The 13,582-nt window shown below is 45.3% G+C and overlaps 1 protein-coding gene across 5 annotated transcripts in view; it reads left to right on the forward strand.

Moving 5' to 3' along the window:
- The first annotated feature begins 5,571 nt into the window (after window positions 1-5,571).
- The window catches only part of MEAF6 (MYST/Esa1 associated factor 6), a 33,595-nt gene continuing 25,584 nt past the window's right edge, over window positions 5,572-13,582 (forward strand). For 3 of the 5 annotated variants that reach the window (XM_060622800.3, XM_078452069.2, XM_060622799.3), the window contains exons 1-4: window positions 5,572-5,707; window positions 6,921-7,036; window positions 9,841-9,928; window positions 10,078-10,123. In XM_060622800.3, the coding sequence (XP_060478783.1) occupies window positions 5,618-5,707; window positions 6,921-7,036; window positions 9,841-9,928; window positions 10,078-10,123 (340 nt within the window). In that variant the 5' untranslated portion in view covers window positions 5,572-5,617. The remainder of the gene's footprint in view (window positions 5,708-6,920; window positions 7,037-9,840; window positions 9,929-10,077; window positions 10,124-13,582) is intronic. The other 2 variants (XR_013557639.2, XM_078452070.2) reach the window with 1 other exon arrangement.

Here is a 13,582-nt window from a genome sequence, read left to right on the forward strand (position 1 = left end):
ACCTACCCATGTGGACTTGGGGCTAAGTGCTGACTAGTGTGGAGGAGGGACAGCTGACTAACATTTATGCAAAAGAAAGGAGATGTTCCCTTTAAAGAGTGAATACGAAAGGAGGTCAGTTAGATGTAGGGAAGCTCTAACAACGAAAGAGCAGCTAGCATTCCCTCCGCCATGTGCTCCACCCTGGCCCCTGGCCACGGTAACTGCTACCTTCCCAACTTTCCTATCTGCCATAGACTCCTAATTGCACCTGTGCCCGTCTCAAAGGTAAGTTTATGATGGCTTTCTCTTGCTGGGATTAGGCAATAACCTGGCCTCCAGGGCCTCCTGTTCAGTTTGTGCTCCTACTACTGCTTCTAGGTAGCCTTGGGCTTCGCTGGAAACACCATCGTGCTGGGCAACATGATAGATGACCACTTTGCCTATGTTCTTCAAGAAGGGGTCCCAATTGTGAAGTAAACTTGCTTTAGCAGAGGAATAACTTCCTGCATTCAGAGATTCTTGATGCCAAATATCTGGGCATCCTTTTGAATTTTAATTCCTTTAAGCCTGGGTGGCTTAGTTGGTTGTCTGACTCTTGATTTTGGCTCTGATCATGATCCCAGGGTCATGGGCTTGAGCCCCACGTCAGGCTCCACACTCAGCGTGGAGCCTGCCTGGGATTTTCTCTCTCTCTCAATCTCTCTCTCTCCCACTGCCCCTCTCTCTTTCTGTCTCTCTCGAGAGACCCGGCCCATCTCTAAAACCAGATATCACCAGCGGACTTCTCATTTGAAGTTGACATAATCCTAAAGCTTTCCTCTTGCAACTTCTTTATTCTCCACCTGGGCTGCAAATCATCGCTGTCAAAATCAAGCCATCTGCAAAACAGCCCTTTGTTTCTGAGCCCCTCCCCTAAATCCTCTCTGATGATCTACAGTTCTGCTGTGGTATAGGACAGAATCTGCAGATTTTCCCCATCAAGCCTCTCCCTAGGCCCCTAGTTCCCTATTAGTACATGGACAAAGGACCCCTCGCTCGTTGAGTGCACCTGGTGATGTAGCTTTCAAATACTTTGATTGTAACCTGGTGATAAGTAAAAGAGTAATCAATTCAGATAACTGGAGTTGTATTCTTGTATGGAGTATGCCAGTATACAATAGAGCTTGATTTTAAAAGGCTTACAACTGAAATACAGATTTCAGGTTGATAATTATTTGATACGGTGCACAGATGGTTATATTTTTTAACATCCTCCCTTTGTGGAAATTAGTTGTGGTGTGGATGTGGGGAATGCGATGAGATGATGGCATGTTAGTGAAAGCCTAAGCGGGGCACACATACAGCACGCCAGCAGTGCCTGCTTGTGTGATGGCGTTCTGAGCCCACAACATTCCTGCGTTTGTGCGTTTGTACAGGTGAGCAGCCTGCTTGACTTAAATTAAAGCTTTGCAAGGTAAAGCTTCATCTGGTCTCTTGGGTAAAGTTTCCATTTATTGAATGGGAAACAGTTGAAAAAGACCGTTGATTTGCTCACATTTACTCCAAAGTTGAAGTGAGTTAATCCAACAAACAATTGCATAAGCATACTATGCTAACAGTTGGTTTACAATTGTGAGTTAGAAACGGCAGTCATTTGGAGGTGGGCTGTACCTTGTGTGAGACTTGGCATTTGAGGTGTGCCTTAGAGCACAGGTTGATTTGGAACCCAGTAGTAGAGGTTGGCATTGTTTCAGACTGAGCAGTCCAGGGGACAGCAGGACTGGAACGGAGTATGTAGAAGGAGTCCTGTAAAATGAACCTGTTTACCTGAAGTCCCACAGCCAGGCAGGGGTAGAGCTAGGATAAGAAATCACCTCCGTCCTGGTTCAGTGGTCATTTTCTCTAGACTGTTCCTCCTGCCTCCCTAACAGTGCTTAGTAGATGGATTTGGAAAAGACAACTGGTTTATTAGGCTGCTTGATTCGTAGTGGGTTCAAAGATACCACAATGAATGAGCCTTTCAGGGGTAGAGAGTGGCTCAGGAAAATCTTAACCTCACCACGTCAGAGCTGCTCGGAAATCATCATGTTCATTCATAAAAATATACAGACATTCAATAATCAGGTGCCTAACAAGTGCCATGAGCCAATACTTCAATAAGGAGCACTTTCTATGTACAAGGCACAATTTTAACCATTTTCATAAGCATTAACACATACACTGACATCCTATAACCCTGTGATGCAGGCTTGTGTTATCCTATTTTGCAGATGCAAAAACTGAAGCACAAAGAGGTTAAGGTCGCACTGGGATTCAAACCCAATCTGGTTCCAGGTGCCACACTCTTAGCCACTGTGATACACTGCCTTTTGAATAGTTGTGAAATGTATAAGGTCTGGCCATTGCAGAGCAACATAACCAGCAGCTACAGGCTACTAGATAGGAGAAGAATTGGGGATTGTGGAAGCATAGTGGAATGGGATTTAACAAAGCCCTGGGAGTCAGGGAGGTATGAGCAGTTAGCCAGAAGAGGTCAGTGGGGTTGAGGAGAGAAAGGAATATTTCTAGGCAGACAGACTGGCACTTAGAACTGCCTGAGGTGATAAACTAATGAGGTTTTGGAAGCATTCGAAGTTCAATAGGGGAAACAGATGTCTGGTGTCTGTTCATGATGAACTAACTTGTTTGTTTGTTTTTTAACTCTCCTGCTGCAAGAAGCCGAAACCTCTGGATAAAATATAAGCAAAAAAACTTCTGAAAGCATCCAAGAACGGACAAATTAGTAAAAATGTTTTCAGGCCGCAAGTGAAGAAAAACAAGAATCCAGGGAAAAATGGAGCACAGGTGCCTGGAAACCACATTTGATCTAAAGGCAAACCACATTTGATTTCAGCAAATCAGACCTTACCCTAGGTTGAATGGGACAGAATCAAAATCCAGAGCCCACATACGATGGATAGACTGTTAGAAGATGTTTCCCCCAAAAAGCTGGCATGCCAAAGGGCTATCCTTGTCACAGTAAAAGAGGTGATCAGAAATCAAATCCTCCCAGGGACTTGCAGCCTGAGAGCTCAGAAAAATTCAAGCCTTGAACTTGGTTTAAGATGACCCTGTACTATTGATGCCTTCCGGTGTATGATAGAAGAAATGAAATTACTTTTTGGAGGAAGGGATTTTTTTCTTTATCTCCCCTCCCGTTCTTTCCACACTCTTTTCCTACGGAGATAGAATTACTTTTTTAAAGCATAAAAGAAAAGGTACTGTAGGTGAGAACCAACAGGAATAACAAACTGGTTCTCTGAAGAGTTTAGATACTTGATTGAAGATACTATAAAATGTTCATGGTTACTGTTTTCAAAGAAACAAATGGTAACTTGCAAATGCAGGGAATAAGAAATGGCAAAAAGTGAAGTGGAAAACTTTTGAAAGACCAACCAAAACTTTTAGAAATGAGAAATACAATCTGGAAACCCATCAGTGGATGGCTTTAACAGAAGCTTCAGGGAGAATTAGTGAACCGGAAGATAGAAATTATCCAGGCATATAAATTTAACAAATCACATGGGCCAATATCTCAAACACTGTAAATTACCAAAATTCACCTGATAGGAAATAGAGCATCTGAATAGTCTAACTATTTAAGAAACGGAATTTATAATTTAAAAAGTTTCCAAAAAGAAAAATCCAGGCCTAGATGGTGATGGTTTCACTGAAGACATCTACCAAATTTGAAGAATTAGGACCATTCTATACCATCTCTGCCAGAAATTAGCATATCAGGCAATACCTTCTTAACTCATTTAATGAGGACAGTATTACTTTGCTATTGAAGCCAGATAGGAGATACCAAAAAGGAAGAGAGAGAGGCAGAGAAAAAGAAAAAAACCCTACAGACTATTATCCCATAAATTTAGCCATAAAAATCCTGGATATTCTATTAGCAAATTGAATCCAGCATACATAAAAAGAACTATACAACATGGCCAAGTGAGGTTTGTTCCACGTATGCAAGACGGCTTCAACCTACAGAAATAAATCTATATAATCCACTATCCCAAGAGGCTAGAGGAAAAAAATCATGATCATGTCAACTGGACGTAGAAAAAAGCATTTGACAAAATTCAATACCCGTTCGTGATAAAACTATCGGTAAACCAGGAGTAGAGGGGGAACTGTCTCAATTTAATAAACAGCTTCTACAAAAATCCTACAGCTAATGTACTTAATGGTGAAAGACTGAATACTTTCCTCCTAAAATAGGGAATGAGTCAAGGATGTCCACTATGACCACTCTTACAACTGGAAGTCCTACCTAGCAAAGTAAGACAAGAAAAAGAAAAAGCATACAAATTGGGAAGGGAAAAATAAAAGCCCTTATTTGCTGATGAAATGATTGTCTATGTAAAAAATCCTAAGGAATCTACAATAAAACCCCCCTAGAATTAATAGGGGAGTCTGGCAAGATTTCAGGTTACAAGATCAACACACAAAAGAAATTATGCATAATGCAGCAGAGAAAAAAGATGGGGAAAAACACAGTGGGTTAACAAAAATAAAGGATTATTAGGTTTAATCCGAGTTCCAGAAGGAGAGGAAAATGAGGCAGAGGAATATCTGAAGAAAACAAGCTGAGAATTTCCCAGAACTAGTGGAAGATACCAATCCACACAGACTGTAGAAACCCAAAGACCCCCCCACCCCCCCAAAATCCCATTCATGATAGTGAAATTGCAGAACCTTGAAAAATGGGGAGAGTGGAGGCTGGTGAAGTAAGCAAGGGCCAAAGGAAAACAAAGTTAACGATACAGGAATTAATGATAAAAACGAGTATTTGCATAATCGCTGTTACTTGCCGAGCCCCTACGTGAAGGGATTTACTTCTCCCGGCAAGGGTACTGGGTAGGTACTATTATTACCTCCATTTTACAGATGAGGGATTTTGACTAGCGAAATGTAGTTACTTGCCCCAAATGGCACAGCTATCAATGGTAGAGGCAGGATTCTGAACGAGGTAGTTCTGGCTTTGGCTTGTGATCTTAACCACTACCCAAACTGGTCTCTCTATAGGGCAACGGGAAGCCATTGAAAGATTCTAACCAGGGGAGTGACACCACACCTGCTTTCCAAACACTGATCCCCTCCGCACCACTGTGGATAAGGATCAAAGAGAGCTAAGGGTGGAAACAGGAGGCTGCGGGGATAATGGGGCCAAACACAGGGCCTGGACGAAGGCGAGGTGGCAGACAAAGCAAGTGAGCTGCTGGCTCTTCCGGAGGCGAGTCCTCAGGACTCGGGGTTTTGCACGGGAGAGGACAGCGACGATGGTATTCACGTTTCCCACTTGGGCAGTTCGGCGGACAGTGAAAGTCGTTCACTGAGGTGACCTGCCAGGAGTCTGGTTTTGGACAAAGTGAATTTGTGGTGTCTGTGACGCCCCGCCGGCCACCGAGGGGGTCCAGAGCGGCTAGGACCCAGAGCAAGGCCCACCGCCGTCTCGTCCAGGCGGGGCGCGCGCGAACCCGAGGCCCCCGACGCGGCGCGCCGCGCGGCTCCGGAAACCGCGCGCGCAGGCGCAGTGCGGCGCGGGCGCCCCCTGGCGGGCGGCGGCGCGCAGGGACCGCCCCCCGCCTGGCGCCGCCGCCCGCCTCAGCCCAACATGGCGATGCACAACAAGGCGGCGCCGCCGCAGATCCCGGACACCCGGCGGGAGCTGGCGGAGCTCGTGAAGCGGAAGCAGGAGCTGGCGGTGAGAGAGCGACAGCGGGGGCGCTCGGTGGGGGCCCCGCGCCTGCCGCCGCCTCCAGGGCCCCGCCCGATCGCTCCAGGCCGTTACTCCCCGGGCGCAACGCGGCGCCCGGGAGGGAGCCCGGCGGCCTGAGGCCGGCTGCGCGTTCTGCGGCCCGCCGGTGCCTCGGCTTCTCTGCTGCGCGGCTCGAGAGTCGGGAGCTGGGGCCGGGGGGCGGGGCAAGGAGTAGAGAGGGGGAGGGGGCCGGGACAGGCGGGGGCGTGGAGGCGGGAAGGCACCTGAGGATGGGGGGCTTCAGTGTGGGAGCTCGAGAAAGGTGTCTGTGAGCTTTGGGGTTGGGAGCGGTTGTGTCCTTGGCCTTTGCGGGGTGGGTGAGGGCGGCAGGTCCATGTTCTTTGAGGGCTGGTGTCGGGCGTGTCGGGGGGGGCCGTAGGAGACCGGTTCAGTCTTGCCAGTGGCTTGGAGGGGGTGGCGTAGAGGCGAGTGTGGGAGGGGGACACGGTCATCCAGTCTGGCCTTTGGAGGATGGAGGGGCGCATGTCCTTCTGAGGATTAGGAGATCCGTTGGATGGGGTTTTTGATGGGCATGGCTGTGATATTTTGGGGGAACATCCAGAAGCTGACAGGCGAGGGGAAGGGATTCAGCCCAGGGAATTGAGAACTGTGATATGCACCCCGGGTCCTATTCACCCTGGTGGCCACCCCCTCCCCCGTGTTTTGGCTTGGGCACGGGGGAGGGCCATCTCACCTGAAGCTGCCCTTCCAGGTTTCCATGGCAACTGACAGCCCAGGGCCGGCCTTCTTTCTGAGCCCGCGGGGAGGGGAGCGAGTTGGCGCTGGAAGGCTCCTCACCCTTTCCTCTCTTCAGTAGCAATACCTTTGCGCGTGGGGGTGGAGACTGCCCGCGTTCTGCCTGAGCGGGGGTTCTTGACAACTGGGTTTCCATGAACCCTCTGAAGAATCTGCAAAATTTTGTGCATTTTTCTGGAGACAGGCTGTATCCCTTCCCTTCTGTTCTCCAAGGGTTCCAACAAGACAGGTCTAGATTGTCTTAATCTAAAACAGCTTTCCTCTCCCCATGTCATGTCTTTCCACCAGGGCTTAGCGTAATGGAGCTTGAGTGTCTACGGCTAGTGTCCGAGGATTTGATTCTGTCGGGGTTAATGTTTGCATTTAAAAGGCATTATCCGTTTCCTTGTTTTTCCTCTCCCAGGAAACACTGGCAAACTTGGAAAGACAGATCTATGCTTTTGAAGGAAGCTACCTGGAAGACACTCAGATGTATGGCAATATTATTCGTGGCTGGGATCGGTACCTGACCAACCAAAAGTGAGTGTCAGAAGCCTGTGGTGTTTGTATGGTGCTCTAGTAATATTTGCGTTTTGGGCTATGTGTGTTCTTGGTAGCAACTTTGCAGGGAGGCAGTAGCAAAGTGCTGGTGTGGAAGGCAGTCTGGGGTTGAGCTTAGACTTTGGCTCACTGAGTAATTGTAGACAAATCCTACGTCTGGGAAATAGGGAAAACCTGCTAAGCTTTTTGAAAATTTTCAGATTTGAAATATTTCATTTTTTTTTTAATGCTTATTTTATTTTTTTAACTTTTTTTTAATTTATTTTTGAGACAGAGAGAGACAGAGCATGAACGGGGGAGGGTCAGAGAGAGAGGGAGACACAGAATCGGAAGCAGGCTCCAGGCTCTGAGCCATCAGCCCAGAGCCCGACGCGGGGCTCGAACTCACGGAGCGCAAGATCGTGACCTGAGCTGAAGTCGGACGCTCAACCGACTGAGCCACCCAGGCGCCCCTAATGTTTATTTTTGAGACAGAGAGACAGATCGTGAGTGGGAGAAGGGCAGAGAGAGAGGGAGACACAGAATCGGAAGCAGGCTCCAGGCCCTGAGCTGTTAGCACAGAGCCCGACACGGGGCTTGAACTCACAAACCATGAGATCGTGACCTGAGCCGAAGTCGGATGCTTAACTGACTGAGCCCCCCGGGCGCCCCGATTTGAAATATTTCGAATTGAAATAGAACTGTGCACACTTGATATCCTTCACCTTCATTCATCACTTGTTAACATGTTGCCACCTTTGCCTCTCTCTCTCTTTTTTTTCTGATGCGTGTAAACATACACAAACCTATATATACTTAAAAGTTTTAAAAGTCTTGATATAATTACAGGCACATGGGAAGTTGCAGAAATATTAGAGAGGTCCGTGTACTCTTCACCCACTTTTCCCCAATGGTTGGGCTTTATGTAACTACAGCACAATAGCAAAACCAGGAAATGGACATTGGTACAATGTGTATGTGTAATTCCGTCACTGTGTGTAGATTCCTCTAACCACCACTGCAGTCGAGATACAGAAGTATTTCATCGCTGGGAAGCTCTCCCTCCTGCTACCCCTTTATAGTTCTATCTTCCCTTTCCCCCATACTTTTTGTTGTTGTTAGCCATTCAAGCGGCTATCATGACACTGTACCCCTAATTATGTCAGCAATTACCTCCTAAGAATATTTTTCTTACCTAACTACAGTTAACCACACATAGAAAATTAGCATTACATTAATAGTATCATCCCCTACAGCCTTTATTCACATTCTCCTAATTGTTCCCAGCATGCTTGGCTGCCCTTGTTTCGATCCAGGCAGTTTTCGTGTATTGTATTTGGCTGTTATGTCTCTTTAGTCTCTTGATAATAGGACAGTCTCCCACCCTTGTTAGTGGTGAAGTTGTTGTTGATGACACTGTCTTGCAGACTGTCCCAGTTCCAGATTTTTCTTTTCGTGACCTCATGAGGGAGCCTTTAGACGTTTCTGGCAAAAATGATTTGTGTGCCTCGTGTGTCATTTACCTCTGTTATATTGGGAGGCACATGATGTCAGATTGCCCCATTATTGGTACTGTTAAGTTTGAGCATCTGATTTCTCTGTTGTTAAAAATTCGTTTTTTCTTGGGGCGCCTGCGTGGCTCACTCAGTTGAGCGTCCGACTTCGGCTCAGGTCATGATCTCACAGCTTGTGGGTTCGAGCCCTGCGTCGGGCTCTGTGCTGACAGCTCGGAGCCTGGAGCCTGCTTCAGATTCTGTGTCTCCCTCTCTCTCTGCCCCTAACCCCTCACATTCTGTCTGTCTCTCAACAATAAATAAACATTAAAAAAAAAATGTTTTTTTTTATTCATTTTTCTCTCTGTAATTCGTAAGTAGTTTGGAGGTTGTACTTGTACACAGTGTGAATATATTGCGATCCTCCACATTTTTATTCAGCAATGTTAGTATCTTTTGTTGATTTTTACTTGAATCACTTAACAGACTGCTGATTCTAATTTTATTCTTTGTGTACATGGCTTACTGGCATTTGGAAAGATGAATCTTCCCTTCTTATCTTCTCTCCCTTTCATTCTGTATCTCCAGACCTCTCTCTTTAGTATCACTACAGACCCATGGATTAAAAAAAAAAAAAAAAAATCAGCGTATTAAATCTAGTACTGTCACTTTTGCATTGTAGAGTCTTTTTTTTTTAGTATAAACTTATTGAAATATATACAGAGGATTGCACACATCATACATACACAGCTTAGTGACTTTTCACAAAGCAAACACACCCGCCATTATCCTCTTTGATGCTTAGTTTGTCCCAAACGCGGCCAGCGGGAACCTCCTCCTGCTGATGCCTTTGTCCTTTCGACATGACCCTTCAGTCCTTGAGCATTTTGGTTCTGTTCTGTCCCAATGTGGTGTCTCAGACTCACCTTTTCCTTATCCCAGAACTGATACCAGCCCTTTCTTTAAGGAACCCTGGTCTGTTCTTCAGTTTTTAAAAATTAAGCTTATCTGACAGAAACATTTCATATCACTCGTCTGTGCCGGTTGTTTCGAGTAAGTATTAAAGTAAATACATATTAAAATAAAAATGGTCGTGAACCACTGGAGCCTGTCCCGCGTTGGAAGCCATTGCTGTCCCTTCGGGCATTCAGGATAACGGACGTTTTGGTCCATCCACCTGGTGTGGAGGCGTTCCGTCCAGAGGCTGTCTCTCTTCTGTCTAAGAGAGACAATGAGAGAGAGAGTTCTTACACCTTACATCCAGGGCCGTCCTCCGCTTGCTGCTTACGAAGCTTCTTGTGTGTGTTTTAGAAACTCCAATAGCAAAAACGATCGAAGGAACCGGAAGTTTAAGGAAGCTGAGCGGCTCTTCAGTAAATCCTCAGTTACTTCAGCAGCTGTAAGTGAGGTGGGGGGACTCTTTCTGTGGCCCATTGTTGAGGGAAACCTCAGTTAAATTCCTATGAGTTTTCCCTTTCCCTGCTGTCCGAGTGCTCTCCTGAGGGCTCTGATAATTTTTCTAGTAACGGGTGGTTTCTTGTCTTTTAGGCAGTGAGCGCGTTGGCAGGAGTTCAGGATCAGCTCATTGAAAAGAGTAAGTTTATTTATTTATTTTTTTACTGTTTTACTACTTTATTTTTAAGCTACAGGAGCCCTTGTATTTAACTCGTATCCAACTGTAGGTCTCAAGACTACATCTCTCATACTTTTGCCTCTCCTTTCTAGAAGATAAGCACCCTCTAGAGTCTCGTTAATCGTGTCCTTTTGTTTATTTGTTGGCCTGTTTGTTTTTTGAGGAAGAAACTATCATGTCCCTCCTGCCTCTTCTGTCATGCAGAGGGTGACTTCCCCTGCTCAAAGACACAAAGACAGGTCTTCCCCACTGCTAAGTGTTAGGGGAATTTTTTTTTTTTTTTTTTTTTTAACTTAGAAAGAAAACCTTTTCTCATGGAAAATTTTGGATATATCTGATAAATCTCCATGTTCGCAATTTAATAATTCTTAGGAAAATCTGGTCGTGGGAACAGAATGTACCTGAGTGTTCTTAAATATAAAACAGAGAGTAGATAGTATTTACTTTGTAAAGACATTGTATCATGCTCCAAACATAAGCCATACAGTCTAATTCTCTGCTGATGTCAAGTGATAGGATATAGATCTATACATTCATCTTTCCAAGTCAGACTCGGTGTAGCTGTGTTGAACACTCTTCCTGTGCACTGAATCACTCCAAAGCATAACCTGCTTTTTGTACTGTGGCTGTGTGCTTCTTTCAGATGATGTATCTTGTAGAATCTGGTTCTTGTGTCTGCACTGGGCCAGTGATTTGGAGGAGAAGGGATTTTGGTAGTTTGGGAATTAGAACTACACTGTGACTTTGATTATTACCTCTGGGTACAGATTTCTAAATATGTAGAAAATGCTAGAAAATGTCTGCGAGTCATTTCCACTCAGATTTTCAGGCTCAAACATTTTATCTAAGGTGGAACCGTTCTATTACCTTCAAAACTTGTCTGCCCAGTTTTTTTCTGTTATAGTACTTCCGTTCCCCCTCATTCAAAACTCTGTAGGGATCTTTGACTCCTTTCTGCCATCCTCAACAATTATAGCAAGTCCTTTTGATTTTTCTCTTGCTATGGCTCAAATACGTTAAATCCTATTTCTTTTCAGTTAATGCCACTTCTAGGACATAGAGCTAGTGTTATCTGCTCTCTGAAGTCACAAGACTGGTTAAGGAACAGCCTGGACCCCACCGCTGTGAGTGGAGATGGAATGATTACTGACTGCTCAGTTTTCACAAGAGCCTACAATCCTCCTCCTGGCTTAGTGCGTAGCTCAGCATCTGGCCCTGTACTTCACTAGCCACACAAGTACACACCTAGGTACTCGTGAAGGAATGACGCTCAATGCCACTGCTTGCAGAAGCTTGGCTGAGACCAGCACTTACGTATTAAAGATTTTCGGAAACAGGTGCAGGCCTCCATTCCCCTGAGATCTTCCCCCTGGACCTGGGCCACGCCCCTGGGATAGATCCTGTTGGTCTTCCTTGGTCTTCCCTCTAAAGCTGCATTTGATGAATTACATTTTGGTCCCGTTAAATGTGCCACTGCATTTATTGTAATACGATGTTGCAGATGTTTATTACCGTTACTAATTATTATGTCTTTTAGGACTAGTTGTTTTCCCCGAACAACTATTTGGTTTTTAGTGAAAATCTGATGATGGACTTGATTTGTGTAGGCGCTAAAATGTTTTATTTTTTAATTTTTTTTAGCGTTTATTTATTTTTCAGAGAGGGAGACAGAGTGTAAGCAGGGGGAGGGGCAGAGAGAGAGAGAGAGAGACAGAGAGAGAGAGGGAGACACAGAATCGGAAGCAGGCTCCAGGCTCTGAGCTGTCAGCACAGAGCCCGATGCAGGGCTCGAACCCACAGACTGTGAGGTCATGACCTGAGCCAAAGTCAGACGTTTAACCGACTGAGCCACCCAGGCACCCCAGCTGCTAAAATGTTTAAAGCCAAATGTGTGGTTCTCCTCTAGAAAGCAAATCCAAACCTAGACCATGCATTCTGGGAATGAATCTTTACTACTGCATCCAGCTTATGGACGTCTTCTGTCCTTCTGTGTTTTACTCGTCTCATTTTAAATTTATTGTATGTGGGGCGCCTGGGTGGCTCAGTCGGTTAAGCGGCCGACTTCGGCTCAGGTCATGATCTCGCGGTCCGTGAGTTTGAGCCCTGCGTCGGGCTCTGTGCTGACAGCTCAGAGCCTGGAGCCTGTTTCAGATTCTGTGTCTCCCTCTCTCTGACCCTCCCCCGTTCATGCTCTGTCTCTCTGTCTCAAAAATAAATAAACGTTAAAAAAAAAAAATTAAAAATAAATAAATAAATTTATTGTATGGATTTTATTATACGAATCTTGGTAAGCGGCTTTGGCTTCTTTTTGGAATAGGGAATTACATAAATACTGGAGTTCATCAATTCAAATGGTCAGAACCCCTTTAAAGTAATTCTGCTGTGTTCTGTCTCACCACCTGTCATTACCGTTTCCTCCTGCTATTTCTTTAAAAAAAATTTTTTTTTCATGTTTATTTTTTTTAAGAGAGAGAGAGAGACTGAGAGACAGAGCTCAAGTGGGGGAGGGGCGGGGAGAGAGGGAGACACAGAATCCAAAGCAGGCTCCAGGCTCCGAGCTGTCAGCACAGAGCCTGACGTGGGGCTTGAACTCACGAACCACGAGATCATGACCCGAGCCGAAGTTGGACACCTCACCGACTGAGCCACTGAGCACCCCTACTCCTGCTATTTCTTAAGAGTCTATTTCCATCTTGATTTTCTACAGTCAACTACAATGTGTCTAAGTATGAATTTCTTTTTAATTATCTGGCTTGGGTTTCGTTGAACTTCTTGTAGCTGTAGCTTGGTATTTTTCATCAGTTCTGGAAAATGCCCAGTATTCTTCAGATGATGCATTTGCTGCATGCTGTCTCCCCTCTCCTCTCCCACTCTACTTAACTGTATGTTAAACTTTCTCATTTTATCCTACATGGTCTTTTATTCGCTCCTCCGTGTCTTCTGTCTTTGTCTCTGGGCCGCCTGCCAGTTTACTAATTCTCCTTTCAGTTGAGTCTGACTTGCTGTTAAACCTTTCCTTGATTTTTTTTTTTTTAACGTTTATTTATTTTTGAGACAATGCGAGAGACAGAGTGCAAGCAGCGAGGGGCAGACAGAGGGAGACACAGAATGTGAAGCGGGCTCCAGGCTCCGAGCTGTCAGCCCAGAGCCCGATGCGGGGCTCGAACCCATGATCCGTGAGACCATGACCTGAGCCGAAGTCGGATGCTTAACCGACTGAGCCACTCAGGCGCCCCAACCTTTCCTTGATTTTTAAATTTTTTATTACATTTATAATTTCCAAAATTCCACTTAATTATTTCTAAAATCTGCTATGTAATTTTTCAGTAGCTTTCCCTGCAGTTATTTTTAAACTTGTCTTTTGTTTCTTTAAGCAGAGTAAGCCTGCTTGTTGTGCAAGATTCTGTTTTTAATTCTATA

The sequence above is a fragment of the Panthera onca genome, chromosome C1, assembly GCF_046562875.1.
Source record: "Panthera onca isolate mPanOnc1 chromosome C1, mPanOnc1 haplotype 2, whole genome shotgun sequence".
Classification (NCBI taxonomy): Eukaryota; Metazoa; Chordata; class Mammalia; order Carnivora; family Felidae; genus Panthera; species Panthera onca.